General features: G+C 39.0%; 1 protein-coding gene across 1 annotated transcript; it reads left to right on the top strand.

Moving 5' to 3' along the window:
* Positions 1–5,049: 5,049 nt before the first annotated feature.
* On the top strand, positions 5,050–20,484 carry LOC141292439 (syntaxin-5-like). Its single transcript, XM_073824453.1, has 10 exons — positions 5,050–5,259; positions 6,011–6,081; positions 8,771–8,826; positions 8,912–8,982; positions 9,065–9,181; positions 9,266–9,322; positions 9,414–9,495; positions 9,578–9,675; positions 9,780–9,901; positions 19,388–20,484. The coding sequence occupies exons 1-10, from the start codon at positions 5,050–5,052 to the stop codon at positions 19,545–19,547; spliced, it is 1,044 nt and encodes a 347-aa protein (XP_073680554.1). The 3' UTR covers positions 19,548–20,484.
* The last annotated feature ends 1,380 nt before the right edge of the window (positions 20,485–21,864 follow it).

Here is a 21,864-nt window from a genome sequence, read left to right as displayed (position 1 = left end):
GAGTAACAGTTAAACCGGAAAATAGGATTCAAATGAACAGTGCTATTTGAATTTTCATCAGTCTAACATTTGTCTCTCAAAGCAACAGTTATTCGACAATGATGCAAGTTTTTCTGTGTGTGCTGTGTCTCGTCCTGTACCACCAGGCATTTGGAATGGATATTCAGGTATAATTATTCTTTAACATATATAAATTAGGAACCTATTTGATATATTAATTTCAGTTTGTGCTTTTCCATTGTGACTAAATTCCAACTGACTATGTTTTCTGTTAGCCTAGTTTTTCTTTCTAGTACGGTAATTGTTAAGTGGCAGTAAAACTATTAATACTATTAATAATAGATGCAGTTATGTTATTTCGTTTGTGTAACGTAGTTACGTGTGTAGGCGTTGTAAACATAGAGTACGTGTTTGGGTGAAAGTTATAATGACGTAGGATGATGGAGTACGTGCTCATATCTGTTAGTGTAATTATAACAAGACAGGAGAGATGTAACCTCTCACATCTAATTTACCTGTTGGTTATTCTGAAACTAATGATGTAGCAATAGAAAAACAGTTGAAATTAATGAATCACTAATAAATAAACCTCGAAATTACCCAGATGTCTCTAACCCCACAGAATCCCCACAACCAATATATCGATCAGAAATCTGTTCAAGGTATTCTCTCTCTTTCTTTCTTTCTCTTTTTATGAGTACTATTCACATGAAGCAAGTTGAATAGACTTTACGATAGATATTACGTGTCTTTTTTATATTGTGTTCGTTTTTGTTTTGGTTTTAGCATTTAAGCTCTATGTCAGCACCTTATGCAAACCACGTGAGATTTTAGTTAAAGTTGAGGATGAATTCCCTGAGGTGACACAGAAAGTTGTCCCCTCATGCGTGCCTCTGCAGCGTTGTGGCGGCTGCTGCTCTGATGAGGCTATGCTGTGTGTGAGTGTGAGCACATACACCACTTTGATGCAGGTATGGCAATGGAATTGATTCAGTTCATCATCACATGTTCCTACTGTTATTTTTATTTACTTTATTATTTTTACCCCCAACAAAATTACAGTTCAAGAAGTTCACCACGAATGCGCATGGGGAGGTAGTTCCTGAAATTATTGAACTGCCGTTTGTTGAAGACAGCCAGTGTCAGTGCAGGTAATGCGCAGGTTTATGACTTAAAGGAGTAGTTCACTTTCAGAACAAAAATTTACAGATAATGTACTCACCCCCTTGTCATCCAAGATGTTCATGTCTTTTTTTCTTCAGTCGTAAAGAAATGATGTTTTTTAAGGAAAACATTTCAGGATTTCCCTCCAAACAATGGACTTCTATGGTGCCCTGAGTTTGAACTTCCAAAATGCAGCTTCAAAGGGCTCTAAACGATCACAGCCGAGGAAAAAAGGGTCTTATCTAGCAAAACGATGTTATTTTCTAAAAAATTACAATTTATATACTTTTTAACCTCAAATGCTCATATTGTCTTGCTCGGCAAGACGAGTGTTTGAGATTAAAATGTATATAAGTTGTCAATGTTTTTAGAAAATAACCAATCGTTTTGCTAGATAACACCCATCTTCCTCAGCTTGGATCATTTAGAGCTCTTTGAAGCTGCATTTAAACAGCATTTTTGGAAGTTCAAACTTGGGGGCACAAAAAAAGTTCATTATATGGAGAGAAATCCTGAAATGTTTTCCTAAAAAAAAAAAAAAATTCTTTACGACTGAAGAAAAAAAGACATGCACATCTTGCATGACAAGGGGGTGAGTACATTATCTGTAAATGTTTGTTCTGAAAATGAACTACTCCTTTAAAGGGATAGTTCACCCAAAAATGAAAACGCTGTTACTAATTACTCACCCTCATGTCATTTCAAACCTGTAATGGTGCGTTCACATCGGACGCGAATGTACCGGCAAGCACAAGTGATTTACATGTTACGTCAATGCAAAGACACAAATAGCCATCCTGTGGTGCGAAACCCGCGAATGAGGCGGCACGAAACGCGCGAATAGCGCGAATGAAGCGACGCGAATTGATTGTTTCAAGCGTTTGCCGCACCATTCGCGCGAATCGCGCGAGTTAAAAAATCTGAACTTTGGCGAAAATTCGCGCCGCGTTAACCAATCAGGAGCTTGCTCTAGTAGTGTGAGGTAGTGGAGGACAAAATCACCGTTGCTGTCTGTGGTTGCTCGGAGCTGTACGATACTTCTTTGTACCTTTATAGAAACAGGAATAAAAAGGATCTTGCTTGGAAGAAAGTGAGTGAGGAGGTCGGACAATCTGGTAAGTTTTTTTAAAAAATGCTCTTTACTCAATCTGACCTACATATATATATACATATTGAGACCACAAGCGAGCTAAAGCTGGCGAATTGAGCTCATTCACCTATTTTACAACTGCTTTCCCGCTGAGTGGCAGACCTCCCATGACGTGAATTCGCGTCTGTTGTGAAGTAAATGTCACGCGCGAATTTCACGCGCAAATGAAGCGAGTAAACTTAAATGTTCAAGTGTCCAACTACGCGCGAATAGCGTGATTTATTCGTGCAAGTCGCGTCTGGTGTGAACGCACCATTAGACCTTCACTCTTCTTTGGAATGCAGGGTCAGAAAGCTCTTGGATTTCATCAAAAATATCTTAATTTGTGTTTCAAAGACGAACGAAGGTCTTATGGGTTTGAAACAACATGAGGGTGAGTAATTAATGAGGGACTTTTTATTTTTGGGTGAACTGTCCCTTTAACATTAAAAGCAATGATTGCTTTATAATTTCATAGAACCTTTGTAAATCATATATCTGTATCATTTGTATAATTTACATTTAGATGTGGCCAAGTTAACTTGGTTAACATGGTGTTTAAATAATAATAATACAATTATTATTATTATTCTCTTTGTTCTCCACAGGTACAGAGGCCAACAATGATGCTTTTTTGAAACAGCTCATCCATACCACAGACATTGCAATCTGCTTATTTAACCAGTTATTTTATATTTTATAATGTTATTTAAATGATCTGTCACTAACATCACTGATATATTGAATATAATTATAATAATAATAACAACAACATTACTTTTGTATTTAAGATTATGTCAAACATTTTGAAGAATTTTGTACATTACATTGCTTCTCTTGCCCTTCGACTGAAAATTACAACCAAAAGCCACACAGTGGTCATGGTATCAATATTTTATTTTCCTAGTTGCGTTGTGATAAAAATAGCAACAGGTAGCGACAGTAGCTTACAGAGTGCAACCATTTGACGTCATAATGACGCCCCCATAGTCCAATATATATATAAAACGATGTGGATTTTTTTTCTAGATAACATAAGCCTTTTTATGCATTTTCTACTACATATTTCAGTAAGAGACATCATTTATGTTATATTAAGCCATTACAAGTCTTAATACCCAATAAGAAAATTAAAAAGAAAAGAAGAAAAATGGAAAAGTACACAAATGATGAAAACATAATCAGAATGTAAAACATGGTACATATTTTGGTGCCTATTTTTTGATTGCTTTCTTATTAATAAACGATTTTAATTCAATCATGAGTTTCACTTATTTAACATAATATGTAACATAATGTATATCTTTTACTTTGATGAAAATATTGATATCACTATTTTATCACAGCTCATACATCAAACATAGTTTCACAGCGCCACCTTGTGTTGAAAATAATAATAGCATCTCCTTTAAAGAAGACGTGGCAGTGACGTCGATATTTATGTTAAGACCCGGATGTTATTCACAACCTGCACACAGTTCAACCATCAGACAGGCAGAGTGGTGAGAAATGAATCTTTGTATCTTTCATCTCCCATGTTGTTGTCATCTCCCTTCAGTTCACAAATCAACGCTGCTCTTTTATTCAGACGCTTGTGACGTTTTTCATTATTCGACCGATGGAAACATTATAATCATATATTTAGCCAAAGCTACACATTTAGCTTAACAGCTAACAAGAGCTGGATTTCATAAAAATAGTTTGAAAATGACTGCAAAATAATGAGATACGCAGACTGCGACACGAACGCACTCTTTTGTTTTTAAAAGAGTGACAATACGAAGATGACAACAGTAGAAAAGCAGAAGTTTCTAGACATGTTCTATTCAAAACAGCTGTCTAAATTAAATTGATTAGAAGTGACAGGAAAGACATTTATAATGTTACAGAATACTGTCATTTCTATAAAAAGCTGTTTGTTTCCACACACATATTAAAGGAGTAGTTCACTTTCAGAACAAAAATTGACAGATAATGTACTCAGCCCCTTGTCGTCCAAAATGTTCATGTCTTTGTTTCTTCAGTTGTAAAGAAATGATGTTTTTTCTGAGGAAAACATCTCAGGATTTCTCTCCATATAGTGGACTTCTATGGTGCCCCCAAGTTTGATTCCAAAATGCTGTTTAAATGCAGCTTCAAAGGTCTCTAAATGATACCAGCCGAGAAAGAAGGGTCTTATCTGGCGAAACAATTGGTTCTTTTCTAAAAACATTTACAATGTATATACATTTTTGATCTCTTCACAGAGCTAGACAAGACAAGCATTTGAGGTTAAAAAGTACATATATTGCTTGATGAGACCCTTCTTTCCTCAGCTGTGATTGTTTAGAGCCCTTTGAAGCTGCATTTTGGAAGTTCAAACTCGGGGGCACCATAGATGTCCATTATATGGAGAGAAATCCTGAAATGTTTTCCTCAAAAACCATAATTTCCTTACGACTGAAGAAAGAAAGACATGAACATCTTGGATGACAAGGGGCTGAGTACATTATCTGTCAATTTTTGTTCTGAAAGTGAACTACTCCCTTAAGCAGCACAACTGTTTTCAACATTGATACAAAAAAGTGCAAATTAGCATATTTTTGACATCATGGGTACATTCCCAATACTGCCTAGATATTATTTAATTTGTGACACACATGTGTTGTGTTTTTACTTCGCATTGAAGAATAAAAGTAAAATTGGACTATAGTTTTGCTGTTAACACACTTAAATTTTTCTCTTGCCTCTTTATAAGGTGATGAGTTGGTGCATCCATGAACACACGTCGACGTCACGGTCCTAGAAGCAGTCAGGACGGGGTGTACACTGGGCCGTCTCAGACCCAGTCCCAGCTGGTCCAGCAGCTGGAAACCCCTCTGGCTGTCGCAGCACCCATCGTCCCTGTCATAGACACGTTCAGCATGTCCTGCCGAGACCGTACCAGCGAGTTTCAGTCTGTGTGCAAGTCTCTTCAGGGGAGACAGGTGGGATAACTACTGTTGCATATTGTCCAGTAACCCGCAAGTGTCTAATAGGTTTAATTATGGTGGCATGAGTTGAAAAATACCAAAGAATTGCTTAAAGGAGTAGTTCACTTTCAGAACAAAAATTTACAGATAATGTACTCACCCCCTTGTCATCCAAGATCCAAGAAGTCGTAAGGAAATTATGTTTCCTTTTGAGGAAAACATTTCAGACTTTCTCTCTATATAATGGACTTCTATGGTGCCCCCGAGTTTGAACTTCCAAAATGCAGCTTCAAAGGGCTCTAAACGATCACAGCCGAGGAAAGAAGGGTCTTATCTAGCAAAACGATGGGTTATTTTCTAAAAAAAAACAAAAAACCAATTTATATACTTTTTAACCTCAAATGCTCATCTTGTCTAACTCTGTGTGTACTCTGTTTAGAAATTAAAAGGTATATAAATTGTAAATGTTTTTAGAAAATAACCGATCGTTTCGCTAGATAAGACCTTTCTTCCTCGGCTGGGATCATTTAGAGCCCCTTGAAGCTGCATTGAAACTGCATTTTGGAAGTTCAAACTCGGGGGCACCATAGAACTCCATTACATGGAGAGAAATCCTGAAATGTTTTCCTTTAAAAATATAATTTCCTTACGACTGAAGAAAGAAAGACATGAAAATCTTGGATGACAAAGGGGTGAGTACATTATCTGTAAATTTTTGTTCTGAAAGGGAACTACTCCTTTAAGTTTTGTTCTTGTTCTTTTCCAGAATGGAGCACAACCTGTCAGAGCGGTCAACAGTGCAGTCAGACAGCGGAGTGAATTCACACTCTTGGCTAAGTGAGTTAAACTCTCAATCACTTATATAGAAGTATGTGAATGTTGGGTTTTTACTGGTTTTATGATCATTTTGATTTGATATTTAACTAAGTAGCAGCAATAGACAATATTCCCAGTGCATAGTGGAAAAAGTATGTGAACCCTTGGATTTGATGACAGGTTTACTACTTCTTTTGGTTGTTGTTTTGTTTTTGGGATCACTAACCTCAATAAACCCAATGCTTATTGCAGATCAGAACTCGATGAACAGGAGTAATTTTACACCATTCCTCTTAACAAATCTGTTTAGGTTCTACAATATTCTTGAGATCTTTGGTGTGGTTGGTCATGTCACAGTGTGTCAGATTGAAGGCAGCTTTCCAGCTTCATCCAAGTCAGCAATCCTTAATCTTAGGTGCTGTGAGATCTATTTTGGTCCGCTCATGGTTCACATTAAGCATTGCTTTTTGTCAGTGTCAGTGACATATAAGAATGTATATGAAAAAGAAAAGTTAACATGTTTTCTTTAGAAATGTATTATTTTTAGGTTTAATTAATGCTTTACAACAATAAATTAACATTTGGTTTGATGTTAACAGACATATCAAGATGAGATCAAACAAAAGTATTTCCTACACTCTTATTCTGTTAGAAAATACAATTATGTACACTGCCAAAATTTGGGATCAGTAAGATTTTTTATGTTTTTGTCTCTCAAAATTGTATTTATTTGATCAAAAATACCGAAAAAATAGTGATGTTATGAGACATTATTGCAATTTGTAATATTGGTTTCCTTTTTTAATATACTTTTAAATATAATTTATTTCTGTGACGAAGCGCTGAATTATTATCAGCCTATCAGAAATCTTTCTAATATACTGATTTATTATCATTGTTGAAACTGTTGTGGTGCTTAATTATTTTTTAATTTTTTGGAACCTTTAATCGTTTTTTCTGTAATTGTTTGATAAATAAAACGTTAAGAAGTCCAGCATTTATTCAAAATAGAAATCTTTTCTAACAGTGTAAGTCTTTACTATCACTTTTATTCATTTAACACATCCTTTCTTAATAAAAGTATTAATGTCTTTAAAAAAGAAAGAAAACATTTACTCTCCCCAAACTTTTGAATTCTAGTGTATATTGTAGTACACAATTTGGAATAAATGCTGTTCTTTTTACCTTTATATTTATCAAAGATTCATAAAAAAAAAAGTATCACAGGTCCCAGAAAAATATTAAGCAGCACAAATGTTTCCAACATTGATTATAAATCAGCATATTAGGATGATTTCTGAAGGATCATGTGACGCTAAAGACTGGAATAATGATGCTGAAAATTCAGCTTTGCTTCACAGGAATAAATTATATTTTAAAGTATATTAAAATAGAAAACTGTTATTTTAAATTGCAATAATATGTCACAAAATTATATTTTTTTTCTGTATTTTTGATCGAATAAATGCAGCCTTGATAAACATATAAAACGTTAAAAATCTTACTGATCCCAAACTTTTGAACAGCACTGTATGTTAACACCAAACTATACAACAAAAATAATAAAAATAATAATAAATATTTACACAGCAACAATGAGAAGTTTAACTCCAAAAATGTCATATGGTATAATTAAGTAACAATTAAGAATATTTTAATTACACTCTAAATACATGTTTAAACTATTTTAATATTTAAGTAAAATAATGATTATAAATTACAGATATTGTTAAAAATATTATTAATTCTTAATTAACATTATTCTTTTACAGTGAAAAAATTTTCAAAATTTTGGGGTTAGTATTACTATTATTTTATTAAGGGACAGTATTTAATTTTAAGAAACGAATCATTTCCTATAGCAAGGAAAAGTTACAGTAAAGACATTTAAATGTTACATAAGATTTATATTTTAGATAAATGCTGTTCTTGTGAACTGATGATCACTGAAACAATCTTGAAAAAAATGTATTACAGTTTCCACAACAGTTTTTAACATTAATGATAATAATAAATGTTTCTTGACCAGACAGTCAGCATATTAGAATGATTTCTGAAGGATAATGTAACACTAAAGATTGGAGTAATAATGCTGAAAATGTAGCTTTGCCATCACAGGAATAATTTTTAAAATGTATTTAAATAGAAAAAAAAAATTTGAAATGAAAATAACAATATTTCACAATATGTTTTTAATGTGTTTTTGAGCAAATAATTGCTGCTTTGTGAACATACCGGTAAGAGACTTCTTTGTAAGAATTAATTTTCATTATGTCAGGACAGTGGTATCAGACTGACGTTTTTGACATGAATAAACATACTCAGTATGAAACATTATATATACGTTGCATTTTTAATAAATGAGCATCATGTAATTGACCCAAATGGCAGATTTAAAATTTGTGAAAATGACTTTCATATGGCAGAGTGTCTCATAACTGACTGCACTCCAGGTTACTGCTGTTAGCTTTTGAAGCTTCACATACTTCAGTCAATTGTTTGTTTATTGTTGAAGATCAGATCAAATTTTATGACCAATTTCCTGGAAAATCCAGAGGGTTTACAGACTTTTTCCTGCAACTGTATTTAGTATTGGCACCGAGACACTGCATAGGGCCTATAATTTATTCAGACCTACTTAAGCTTTAATGGTCTGTGTTATTTCATCGACTTGGCCTTATGACAGCTATTGACCGCATCTTATTAACAGGCGAATTGGAAGAGACCTCAGCAACACTTTCGCCAAGTTGGAAAAGCTCACAATCCGTAAGTATCTCATCTCCCTCGCTATCTCACACGTGTAACGCCTTGGACTGTTTCGTCATGTAACTCAATCTGTTTTCACCTGCAGTTGCCAAAAGAAAGTCGCTTTTTGATGACAAAGCAACTGAAATTGATGAACTGACCTACATTGTGAAACAGGTTAGGCTGATTGTTACTTTCCCTTCACTGAGGACACATTGTTCTGTCTGTCTATTTCATATTGTAATCTGATTTCACTCAGGACATTAACAGTCTAAATAAGCAGATAGCCGGCCTGCAGGAACTCGTTCGATCACGGAGCGGACAGAATGGCAGACATCTTCAGACACATTCCAACACCATCGTTGTCTCATTACAGGTATTAACCTCTAGCCTTAGCGCTCAGACACAAAGTAAAAATGTCTAGTGGACTTCCACTTGAAATCTCGTTTTTTGTTTCTAGTCCAAACTGGCATCGATGTCAAGTGACTTCAAATCAGTCCTGGAAGTCAGAACAGAGGTAACTAATCTGCATTTTAGTGTTAGATCCATCATGCTACGCTTTAAAATCATTTTTACAATATTTGAGAGATATTTTCCTCTCTGTTTAGAATCTAAAGCAGCAGAGAAGCAGGCAAGAGCAATTTTCTCAGACTCCTGCCTCATCTTCCGCTTTCCACACCAACAGCTTTAGTAAGATCATCTCAGATCAAAGCAGAGATTGTCCACTGTTAACATTCATGTAGTTATTTTTTCCTTTTGAATCTCTCAACAGATAATTCAGTGCTTATGCAGGACGACACCAAGAAGACAGACATATCTATAGATATGGACCTCAGCTCCAGTCAGCAGATGCAGTTAATCAATGAACGGGTATTGTTTGTTCATCGTTTTTTTTTTTTTTTGCAATGTATATCTGCAGGTTCTTGATTCAAGTATTCAAGTGTTTGAATCTCTGTTGTTATGTGTTTGTTTAGGATTCATACATTCAGAATCGTGCAGACACTATGCAGAATATAGAGTCCACCATTGTGGAGCTCGGCTCCATATTTCAGCAGCTGGCTCATATGGTGAAAGAACAGGAAGAGACAGTACAGAGGTGAGGAAAAAACTTGTCTGGAGGTATTCTATATCCATTTAGATTGATTTTCTGTTCCATAATTTCAGATATACACTACCGGTCAAAAGGTTTTAAAAATGGTTTTTAAAGAAGTCTCTTCTGCTCACCAAGCCTGCATTCATTTGATCCAAAATACAGCAAAAACAGTCCAATTTTGAAATATTTTTACGATTTAAAATAACTGCTATATATTTCAATGTGTTTTAAAATGTGATTTATTTTTGAGCATCATTACTCCAGTCTTCAGTGATCACTGATCCTTCCTGTGAGGTAGACTAGTGTGGATGCTGGTGGAGATTGAGCAGACATAAGTCGTCCGGTCAGAGACGAAGTAAACTTTAATGGTTTGAAGCTTGTAGAGGGTTTACAGTCCTTCAATTTGGTTGAGTGAATGATGTGAGTACAGGTAGTAGAGTATTTAGAATCATACAGAGTAGTTTGAACTGTAGCATAGTATGAGTGGTTCTAAAACAAACAGAAAATAGTAATACTCAATTAGTAATGATCTGAAATAACAAATATGAGTTCACACTGTCACTTTTACATAATATATACTTATACATAACAGCGATATACAGTATAATAACAAAATGGCGATCGATTCAGGCATACAAGGATTAGATTAGCGCTCATGAAAATGCCATCACGTTCTCTGACACGTGAGCTCGGGAGATTCGATATATGTGGCTTAAATATCGCAACAATGTCAATTATACAGAAATTAAGAATATAAACGAACTCAAAGTGACTAACAGTCTACAATAAAACGCACCAACAACGCTATTTCTCTGTCTCATATGCATTCACTAGCACCGTTCATGGATGATGCAATACACAATGCGTGTGGCGCACATACCTGAATATAACTAGCGAATAACGATAACACAACTTATGCATTTGAATAACGACTGTTTAAAGATACTAAATAGCATAAACACCATCACTCACTTGTATATGAACGCACTCTGTAGAAACAACAACAACAGCGTCACTCTAAGATTCTCCGTGCTCTGAACTGCGTACAGTATATACGCTTAAAGGGATTCTTAAAGGGAAGTGCTGAGTAGTCAGCGTGATACCTCTTAAAGACACAAGGGGGCACTAATGTCTCTATATACATAGCAAGCCTTTTCTACAGCCGCCCCCACATTTGCTGTGTAAATGTGTAATTTAGAAAAGGCACTAAGGTTAAGTACGGGATAGTACTAAGGGGCACTCAATCTGGTAACGCTGGGAGGCTGATGAGCCGGGCGATTGGACGAAGATAGGTTTTCTTTTTGACTTCCACTTCTGCAGTCCGGACTCTCCCGTCTTCTCCTGGAAAGACTTTTGTTACTTGTCCAACTGGCCATAGGGCTCGGGGTAACTGATGATCAACGATCATGACAATTGTGCCTGGCTGCAAGTTCTCTACCTCTTTGTGCCACTTCTGGCGGACTTGCAGTTCTGGGAGATAGTTACGAAGGAAACGTCTCCAAAATTGGTCGGCTAGAAGCTGACTGTGTCTCCATCTCCGTTTGCTCAGCATTTCTGATTCGGGGTATATTACTTGCGGCAAGGATGAATCTGGCCGCCCCATGAGCAGCATGTTAGGAGTGACCGGGTCAGGGTCTGCTACGTCTGAGGATGTGTATCCGAGTGGCTTCGCATTGAGAATGCCTTCAATCTCAACAAGTACAGTACGCAGTACTTCCTCGGTCACAATTTGATCCCCTAGAATAGAACACAGAGCTGATTTTAGGGATCTTATCTCTCTTTCCCAACAGCCTCCGAAGTGTGAAGCACCTGGGGGGTTGAACTTAAAACTAATCTGGTGGCTGGCTAATTGCTCCTGGAGGGAAGGATAGAGCGCAGCAAAGTCTTCTTGTAGTGCTCTCTCGCCACCTCTGAAGTTTGTACCATGGTCGGAGATGATCTCGAATGGCTTGCCTCTGCGGGAGATGAATCTTCGGAGGGCCATTAAGAATGAATCTGTGTCCATTTGATGGAGTAAGTCCAGGTATACAGCCCTTGTTGTCAGACACTTAAATATGATACCCCATCGTTTCTCATGCCTGCGCCCAATCTTGATGAGGTAAGGGCCGAAACAATCCACTCCCGTGGAGTAGAAGGCTGGTTGAAGAAAGCGCAATCTTGAAGGAGGTAGGTCGGCCATCCTAGGAATGCTAGGCTGGCCTCTCCACTGTTTACAGCCTAAGCATGTTCTCTGGTGCTGCCGAATAGCCTCTCGGCCTCTCAATATCCAGTATTTACGACGTACTTCGGCAAACACTCTCTCTGCTCCTGGATGGAGTAGACTTTCATCGAAGTCCTGGATAATGAGTCTGCTGAGGGGATGCTTAGGGTCCAGCACTACAGGGTGAATGGCGGATTCATCCAGCTGCTCTGTCCGTCTGAGACGACCACCAACTCTGATGAGGTGGGTAGTGTTGTCATACTCTGGAGCAAGACACAGGAGACGACTACTCATTGGTAGAGGTTTACTGGACTTAAGATGAGCCATCTCTACTGGAAAACTTTGGCTTTGTGCTTGATGAAGGAGGGCTAGTTCGGCTTCTCGATAATCCTCAGCTGTTAGCACTTCCGTAGGGGTAGCCGCCCCATGTAAGATTCTAGCTGTAGCTGTTAGTAGTTCCTTATAAGACCCAAACTGGTTGCAATCAGGCAAGGTTGGGTTGGTAACCGGAACTGTTAATCCACAAAATGTTACTTGTTTCAGCTCTGCCTCCTCAATAGGTAGCGATTGGAGAGGACTCTGAGGCCACTGATCGGGGGGCAGGAGGAGGAATGATGGGCCTTGACTCCATCGACTTGGCTTGGCTAACTCAGCTAATGCTTTTCCCCTCGTAATGTCATCGGCAGGATTAGACTTGGAATCAACATAACGCCAGTCCTTGGGATCTGTCAACTCCTGTATCTCGGCTACTCTCGTTCCGACGAAGACTTTAAATCGGCACGAGTCAGCTTGAATCCATGCCAACACAGTGGTGGAATCTGACCAAAGTGTGACCTGTCGTATGGGAACACTGAGCTCTGACTTCAATAATTTGGCCAGTTGTGCTCCTGTCAGAGCAGCGCACAATTCGAGACGGGGTACGGACTGTTGTTTCTTTGGAGAAACTCTGGAACGGGCAGTCAAGAAAGCTATCTCTTGGTCTCCTTGAGGACTGAGTGTCTGGATATAAGCGACTGAGCCGTAGGCTTGCTCTGAGGCGTCGCAGAAGATGTGTATGTCTCTGATAGTCTGAGGGTTATCTAAATCTAAAGTGACATAACATCTGGGGATGGAGATGCGCTGAATGTCTGGTAACTCTTGCTCCCATGTTCGCCAGGCTTGAAGCAGCTCATCGGGAAGTTGAGGGTCATCCCATTCTCTTTTCTTGTCCCACAGACGCTGGACGAGGACTTTAGCTCTCGTGGTGTAGGGAACGATGTACCCCAGGGGGTCATACTGACTGGCTAGAACCCTGTAGATATGACGCATGGTAGGGGCAGAGCATTCAATAGGACGATACTTGTATGACAGTGTGTCGGAGGTACAGTGCCAGAGTAGTCCAAGTGCGGACTCTTGCGCATCAGGTTGCTCTTGGGTCAGCCACAATACCAGGCTACTAGACTTGGCTTCGGGTGGGATGTGGTCAAGTACTTTAGGGAGGTTGCTGGCCCACTGTCTCAGATCAAACCCTCCTGTGGCTAGGAGGTCTTGCAACTTGGCAGCATGTGCACTGGCTTCTTCCTCTGAACTGAAACTCTGAAGGAAGTTGTCCACATAGAAGTTCCTCTCGATACTTTCTCTGACATCTTCACCTGGGTGACTATGGTCGATGACATGCTTTTGGAGGGCAAAAGTTGCACAGCAAGGGCTGCATGTTGTCCCAAATGGGAGAACTTGCCACTCGTAAACTTGGGGGGACTGATCTCGGTTGAGGTCCCTCCAGAGGAATCTTAGCAGTGGGCGGTCCATTGGTAGCAGTCGCACTTGATGGAACATGCCTCTAATATCACTACTCAAGGCAATAGTGTGTTCACGGAACCTCAGGAGTACAGACGTCAGGGAGGAGCCCAGTGTGGGACCAGGGAGGAGCAGCTGGTTAAGATTTTTCCCTCCGTATTGGTATGAACAGTTGAAGACAACTCTGTTCTTGTTATTATGTTGTGTCATATGATGGGGGATGTACCACGACTCCTGAGCTTGATCCACTTGGTCGGGAGGTATCACTTGTGCATATCCTGCCTCCTTTAACTTGTTCATCTCCCCCCGGTAGGCTGATGCTTGGACTGGATCTCTGGTTAATCGCCTCTCTATTCCTCGGAGACAAGGCAGCGTGGCATTTGGGGAGGCTCGCAGGAGAGGCATATCTTTCACTCGTAATAAGGGCGTGGCATATCTGGCTACTCCATCCACGACAACTCTGGTAGTTTTGGACTCGAGCAGCATGAGGGCCTCTTGATCTTGCTTTGAGCGAGTGATGAGTTTCTCACTGCGGTATGGGAGCACGTCTAGTTGCCACAATTTCTCAACTTGCCTGTATAGGTCAGTGTACGAGCCTGAGGTAGCTGTGAAGAGGCACTGCTGGCTGGGAAGACTATGCTTGATCTCCTGAGTGGGACCCTGCAGGGTCCAGCCAAGTCTGGTCTTGATAGCGGCAGGACCGTTGGGCGGGCCTAGACGAACTGGCTCTACTGGAGTAATGAGATGAGGGTAATCCGACCCTATAAGGAGGAGTGGTTGGACAGATTCAACGGGTGGCAACTGTAGACCTTGCAGATGGCTGTACCTACGTTGTAACTCATCTACTGGATAGGTATGCTCAGCTAATCCCAATGTCTCTGCTGTAAAGGCTTGACGAATCTTGAATGAAGTCTTGGGTTGGGATGCTGGTGACACTGTAAAGGTTACTGAAGCACCATGTAGGATGTGAAGGTCTTGGCGGACTGTACGCAGAACAAGTTCTTCAGGTCGACCTATTAATCCGAGCTGCTTGGCCGCTGAATGAAGGAGGATGGTGCGTTCTGACCCGTCATCCAAGAGGGCGTAGGTCTCTAAGCACTGACTGCCATTTCTCAGGAGTACTTTACAGATCTTGAGTAGGACACGCCGACTCTCGGTGGGTCGATCAAGATACAGTGTCTCTGTGGCCGAGTTCACCAAACAACTTTCAGAAGGTCCGACCTTGGGTGTCTCAGGCATCTTCACGAATGATCGATCATTAACCTCATGGAGGATGTATAGGTGGCGGCGATTACAACTCTTGCAGGGTGTCTTAAGGTTACATTGTGCAGCTTGATGAGCTCTTCCACAACGCCAACATCTCTTGTTTGATTGTATCCACTGCACTTTCTGATCTCGGTTAAGTCTCTGGAAACTGGCACACCCATTCAAGTAGTGATCTTGAGCGTCACAATAAGGGCAAAACTTCTTCCTATCTCTGGGATCAGGTTCAGGCGCTTTAGCTGGCATGTCACTGCTGTCTTTCTCTGTACCGAGGAAGATACTTGTGGCTTTCTGATGTCCTTTCCTGTGTATGGGGACTGACTTACTTGCTGGAGGATAGAACCTAGTACTGTCTTCTTGAACTTGCAGCTCAAACTCTAACCACACTGAGAGATCAAGCAAGGTAGGGATGGGAACTTGTTGGGGATGGACGGACCGTCTAAAACTAGTCTGCATATCGTATGGAAGCTTACACAACAACCTTGATACATGGGAACCGCACTCTAACTCCATGTAGCCTTTATTCCCCAGTTGTTGAAGCATACTCACTAAAGAGCGAACTTTCAGTGCAAACATTCGGAAGGCTCTCACATCCCCTTGGCCAACATTCGGACTATCCATAAGCTCAGCTATTCGCTGAAGGGCCAACTGGTGAGGCTGTCCATACTGTTGGTTAAGCGCTTGCATAGTGTTTGAGAAAGGGTATAATGAGTTGCAGTAGGAGTCTGCAATTAACAGAGCTTCCTCGAACTTCAGGTGATCGACGAGAATCTGATACTTAAATCTCTCTGTAGCGTCCACTGGAAGAATGTTCTCCAGAGCAATCCGCAGACGGGAAAACTCTCTCGGATCTGGCCTTACGAAGTTCGGGATGGTGGGAGCTGGTCCCCTATATGTGCTCTCTTGACTGGGAGGAGCATGTAACTGTGTCGGCCTGTAGCTACCTCTGCCATCATCGACTCTGTCATAAGATCTTTGGGGGAAGGACTGGTGCAAGGAGGGGCGAGCATGATTTGGCGGTGATATCATCTCAAGCTGCCTAAGTCTCTGTTCGAGGTCATGCAGGCGATCTTGTCTGAATGACTCTGCTGCACTATCACTCGGTCTCTGAGGTAGCTTGGATCTAGGCAGAGGGATTGGCCTGGCATCTGTAGTGGCCGGCGGAGTATGGAAGCGGGGTTGCGGAACAGGGGAAAATGTGCTCTGTGGATGATGACTTGATCGATCACTCACTGCGAGTAGGCTCAACTGTGTTTCCAAGGCCTCATTCCTCTCCGTCAGTTTCCTTATCTGCTCATAAGAATGACGTCGCAGTTCCTCAGTCTCCCTCCGCAACTGCTGGAACTCTGCTAAAACTACTGATGACTGTTCAGGTAGGGTTGAAGTATGTGCTCGCTGTTGTTCAAACTCTCTACTGGGACTCCACTCTGACAGAGGCTGCCTTTGCCCCATACTTGTTCCATACTCGGAGAAGGTGTCAGCATGTATGGGTGCAGCCGCTCCTCTCAATTCTAAATTGTCACTCATCTCTGAAGTATCTACTCTCTGTATTGACTGCAACCTCTGTTGATGATCAGTGAGCTCGAAATCTGACAGATAACTAGGGAGCCGCACCACTCGTCTGGGTCTGACTGTGGGCTCAGGAAAGTCAGGTCTGGGATCTGGATCACTCTGATGCATCGTTCTTATGACAGCTCTTCAATCCGGCTCGAAGGACCATTTGTGAGGTAGACTAGTGTGGATGCTGGTGGAGATTGAGCAGACATAAGTCGTCCGGTCAGAGACGAAGTAAACTTTAATGGTTTGAAGCTTGTAGAGGGTTTACAGTCCTTCAATTTGGTTGAGTGAATGATGTGAGTACAGGTAGTAGAGTATTTAGAATCATACAGAGTAGTTTGAACTGTAGCATAGTATGAGTGGTTCTAAAACAAACAGAAAATAGTAATACTCAATTAGTAATGATCTGAAATAACAAATATGAGTTCACACTGTCACTTTTACATAATATATACTTATACATAACAGCGATATACAGTATAATAACAAAATGGCGATCGATTCAGGCATACAAGGATTAGATTAGCGCTCATGAAAATGCCATCACGTTCTCTGACACGTGAGCTCGGGAGATTCGATATATGTGGCTTAAATATCGCAACAATGTCAATTATACAGAAATTAAGAATATAAACGAACTCAAAGTGACTAACAGTCTACAATAAAACGCACCAACAACGCTATTTCTCTGTCTCATATGCATTCACTAGCACCGTTCATGGATGATGCAATACACAATGCGTGTGGCGCACATACCTGAATATAACTAGCGAATAACGATAACACAACTTATGCATTTGAATAACGACTGTTTAAAGATACTAAATAGCATAAACACCATCACTCACTTGTATATGAACGCACTCTGTAGAAACAACAACAACAGCGTCACTCTAAGATTCTCCGTGCTCTGAACTGCGTACAGTATATACGCTTAAAGGGATTCTTAAAGGGAAGTGCTGAGTAGTCAGCGTGATACCTCTTAAAGACACAAGGGGGCACTAATGTCTCTATATACATAGCAAGCCTTTTCTACACTTCCGAATTCATTCCATAATGCTGATTTGCTGTTCAAGAAACATTTAAATTTTTTTATCAATATTTAAAACAGTTGAGTACATTTTTTCAGGATTCTTTGATGAATAAAAAAACAATGATCAGAATTTTTTTTAATAAAAAGCTTTAGTAACATACACTTTAATATTTAAAAGCTTGGAGTTTTTATGGAAATTGATATTTTCATTTAGCAAGGCTGCTTTAAATTGATAAAGTGAAAAATAATGATAAAGACATTTATAATGTTACAAAAGATTCTTATTTCAGATAAATTCTGTTCTTCTGAACTTTCTATTCATCAAAGAAACCTAAAAAAAAATGTACTTAACATAATATGAATGTACTTTTCAACATAATAATGTTTTTTGAGTCGCAAATTAGAATATCGGAATCATTTCTGAAGGATCATGTGACACTAAAGACTACAGTAATGCTAAAAATTCAGCTTTGAAATCACAGGAATAAATTACAATTTAAAATATATTCAAATAGAAAATAGTTATTTTAAATAGTAAAAATATTTCAGATTTTTACTGTTTTTGCTGTACTTTGGATCAAATAAATACAGGCTTGGTAAAAAACATTTCAAATCTTACTGTTCAAAAATTGACTGGTAGTGTAACTGTTACTGTTAACTAAAACTATTACAAATCTTTTTAGATATTTAAAATAAAATATGAGTCAAATATAATTGAAAAGCTTAAACTTTACTTGCTAAGCTAACATTTCTCAATTTTAAATTGAAATTTTAAATAAAAATATTGAAATTATATAAATAAATTGAGCACATAATGGCATTACTAAATAAAAATTTAATAATATCAGAAAATATAAACATGAAAGATAACCAAAACTATTAATAAATAATAAATACTAGTAAGTAAATAATATGGCTAACATGCTCAGAAATGTAAGTCAGATTCAAGCACCATTCTTTATTTTCTTTCTAATTCAGTTTCACTGTCTAATCAATAAGCAAGTGTGTTTTTCCCCATTAGCTTCCATTTGTGGTTTGGTCATCACTGTGTATGACCATAATGAAAAGCTCTTTGCCATTGTAATCGACCCTTTTACTGCCAAAATGGTTAGCCGGCAGTGCTTTCAATAGTAAATAGTACCAGTATCATACAAAAATGTTTTCTAAATTGATTTGGCAGAATAATTATTCTGGTTGCTTTGAATAGGCCAGCATCTAGACTCCAGTTAAACATCTTGAGATCTAAGATTTTTTTTTTGATTAATACTTATAATTTAATCAAAAGTAACAGCAAATACATATAATGTTACAAAAGGTTTCTATATCAAATAAATGCTGTTTTAAATTTCTATTCGATGGATTGCAGTTTCTACAAAATAAAAGAAATCTTAAAGATCAAAGCAGCGATTCAGATTTCTGAAGGAGTCATGATGCTGAAAATTTGGCTTTGCCATCAAAAGAAAAAGTTACATTCTAAAAATCCTTTTATTATTCTAAATTATAACAGTATTTTACAATATTACTGTTTTATAAATACAGCCATGGTGAGCATAAGAGCAAAAGACTGACAAAAATCTTACTGACCCCCAACTTAGTGTTATTTGCACTATGTTTGAACTAACGCTTATTCTTTCCATTGACCTTTTCTTTTCCCTGACAGAATTGATGCTAATGTGGAGGACACTCAGCTGAACGTGGAGTTAGCGCACACAGAGATACTCAAATATTTCCAGTCTGTGACCAACAACCGCTGGCTGCTCATCAAGATGTTCCTAATCCTCGTCATTTTTTTCATTGTCTTTGTGGTTTTCATGACCTGACATCCACTCTTAAGACTTAAAGAATTGGGGGATTCTCAGTATTTGAGGAATGAAAGAGGCCATTGTCTCCGTCTCTTTCTTTCTTTTCTTTGCTGTTTCAATGCTCACTGGCTGCCAAGCTGTCTTTTAGTGATCTTTTTCCTCAAAATGGATGGAATTTATATTGGTGGAGCATTCGTCAGGTTGTAGTCGATTTAAAACAGCTTGTCCATTGAAATTTCAATCTGATTTGTTTCTGTATCTGTAAAGAAAACTCTTAAAATTATGTTCTGATATTTTGGTTTCCTTAATCACGGAAATTACGGATTACGGAGATATCCCTGAGTAAAGCCACCAATTGTCTCATGGATAAACAACCACCATTTTAACAGATTCTAGTTCACTCTTGACTGGTATTAATCATTTTACACATCTTCAGCCATCATGTGTTCTGAGACCTTTTTTCTCTCTGTTGTCTAAATCTTTCTTTAGGGAAGACGTTTGTAACAGAATCAGTAAATCACCAAGCCATCTCAAATGATGTTAATGCTTCTATGCTTTTATGGTGACTCTGCCTAAAGGTTTTATTTTGTATTCTTTGTATTTTTGATTACCACTTGCATTTGTGAATACAGCTGATTCAGCAGTTGGGAAATCAGTATTTGGAGTTAGTGAACTTTTCTAAATTGTGGCAGTCAATCATGAAAGTTAAACACAATATTTTTTAACATCCTTCACAAGCTTGTTTGTACACTACCATACCGCTTGTCAAAATTTCCCTTTGGGAAATGAGAATACTGCTTTCCAGATCTCAACATAAATGGTGTTTTCTAGAATATACACTCATTAGTGTTTAACTGGACATTGAGATTGGGGAAATGCCCCACCCCGCTATTTGTGAAATGCATACTGTATAAACGAAGAAAAAATTTAAATACAAATGTATGCTTTGTTGTAATGTCTGTTCCTATTTGTCATTTTACACTAGCATGTGTAGTAAATGATTACTTAAAATTCATGAGATTATTAATAAAGTTAATCAAAGCTTTTTAAATAAAGGACAAAAGTGGCATTTTTAAACTATAATGTTTAATTCTTGCACTTGGTAAATATGCCACATTTGATGGAAGGGTCACATGATGATCAATCAGCTTATCAATATCTATTAGCGTCAAAATAATGGGGGCTTGACAAATCATAAAGTTCAGGAAATCCCTGGACCACAATGATGAGCTGCTCCTCCCTGTTTCTGCTGTGGTTTCAATGTAACGGAAAAACGTGAGGAAGCTGATTGGTTAGTTCATGTCACATGACCTGCGGTGCGCTTGCGACATTCTGAAAAGTTGAGATGTTTTTAAATCGATGCGGCGCGGACGCGCCTGGAAGGCTTTCGGTAAGTTGTACACTTTCTTTTAACATTCCTTTGTAAATTTATTCATTTTATTTAGGGCTGAAACTGGCATTAAAGCGGAGGAGACGATTAACTGCCGCTTCTCTTTAACTGAGGCACTACAGTGATTGTCACTCCACATTAAACGGCGTCAAAACTAGCCTAGAAATCTAGACGCACCCTAGCGGCAGCAAAAATTATTTTGCAGCCAGGTGGGTCTAGACACTCAATAGACCTTCTAGCTGCAAAACCCAAATTGGGTCAGGCCAATCACAACGCGTATAGAGTAGGCGGGGCGGGCTTAACATATGACGACAGAGTTGCGACGGCTGCCACTTGAAAAACAAAGAATGGCGGCTGCAGCTGTCGAACAGCGGTCTTTCGAATCGGCTTTGGCCGCGACTCTGGAGGACTTGGAGTTAAGTTTTTCTTTAAGAAACGAGCAAAGAACGGCACTTAAGTCATTTTTAAAAAAGGAAGATGTGTTTGGAGTTTTGCCGACTGGATACGGAAAAAGCTTAATATACCAATTAGCTCCGCTGGTGGGAAAACGCATGGGACTCAGCCACAACCCGCTTGTGATTGTTGTTTCACCATTGATAGCGCTTATAGAGGTCCAGTTAAAGGAGGCTACAAAATTTGGACAAAATTTCGTTGCTCTGATTGGTTGAAGCGCTATCCTATTGCATGCATAGGGATTTTGAGAGACAACCGTCCCGCGGAGTAATGGTGCGTTCACACCTCCCCAACCGTCATGCGTCAGTTGCGGCAAGATTACATGTAAAGTCAATGGTTGAGTCCGTCAGCGGTCCGTCAGGGGCTCTGCGTTGCATGGGTCCGTTGGATCCGTCGACTTTTCAAGCGTTACCTGCGTTTCAAGCGTCAACGCAGCCAACGCAAGCAACGCAGAAGTTCAGCTAGTTGAACTTTTGACGGACTTAACGCACT

This window comes from Garra rufa, chromosome 19 (assembly GCF_049309525.1).
Source record: "Garra rufa chromosome 19, GarRuf1.0, whole genome shotgun sequence".
Lineage (NCBI taxonomy): Eukaryota > Metazoa > Chordata > Actinopteri > Cypriniformes > Cyprinidae > Garra > Garra rufa.
This window is presented reverse-complemented; position numbering and strand designations above follow the sequence as displayed.

Bases quoted from the DNA above. Each gene is read 5' to 3' on its own strand.
- LOC141292439 (XM_073824453.1), top strand. From the start codon at position 5,050: ATGAACACACGTCGACGTCACGGTCCTAGAAGCAGTCAGGACGGGGTG. The intron at 6,082-8,770 runs GTGAGTTAAACT...TCTTATTAACAG, and splicing joins GAATTCACACTCTTGGCTAA to GCGAATTGGAAGAGACCTCA. The intron at 9,182-9,265 runs GTATTAACCTCT...TTTTGTTTCTAG, and splicing joins CCATCGTTGTCTCATTACAG to TCCAAACTGGCATCGATGTC.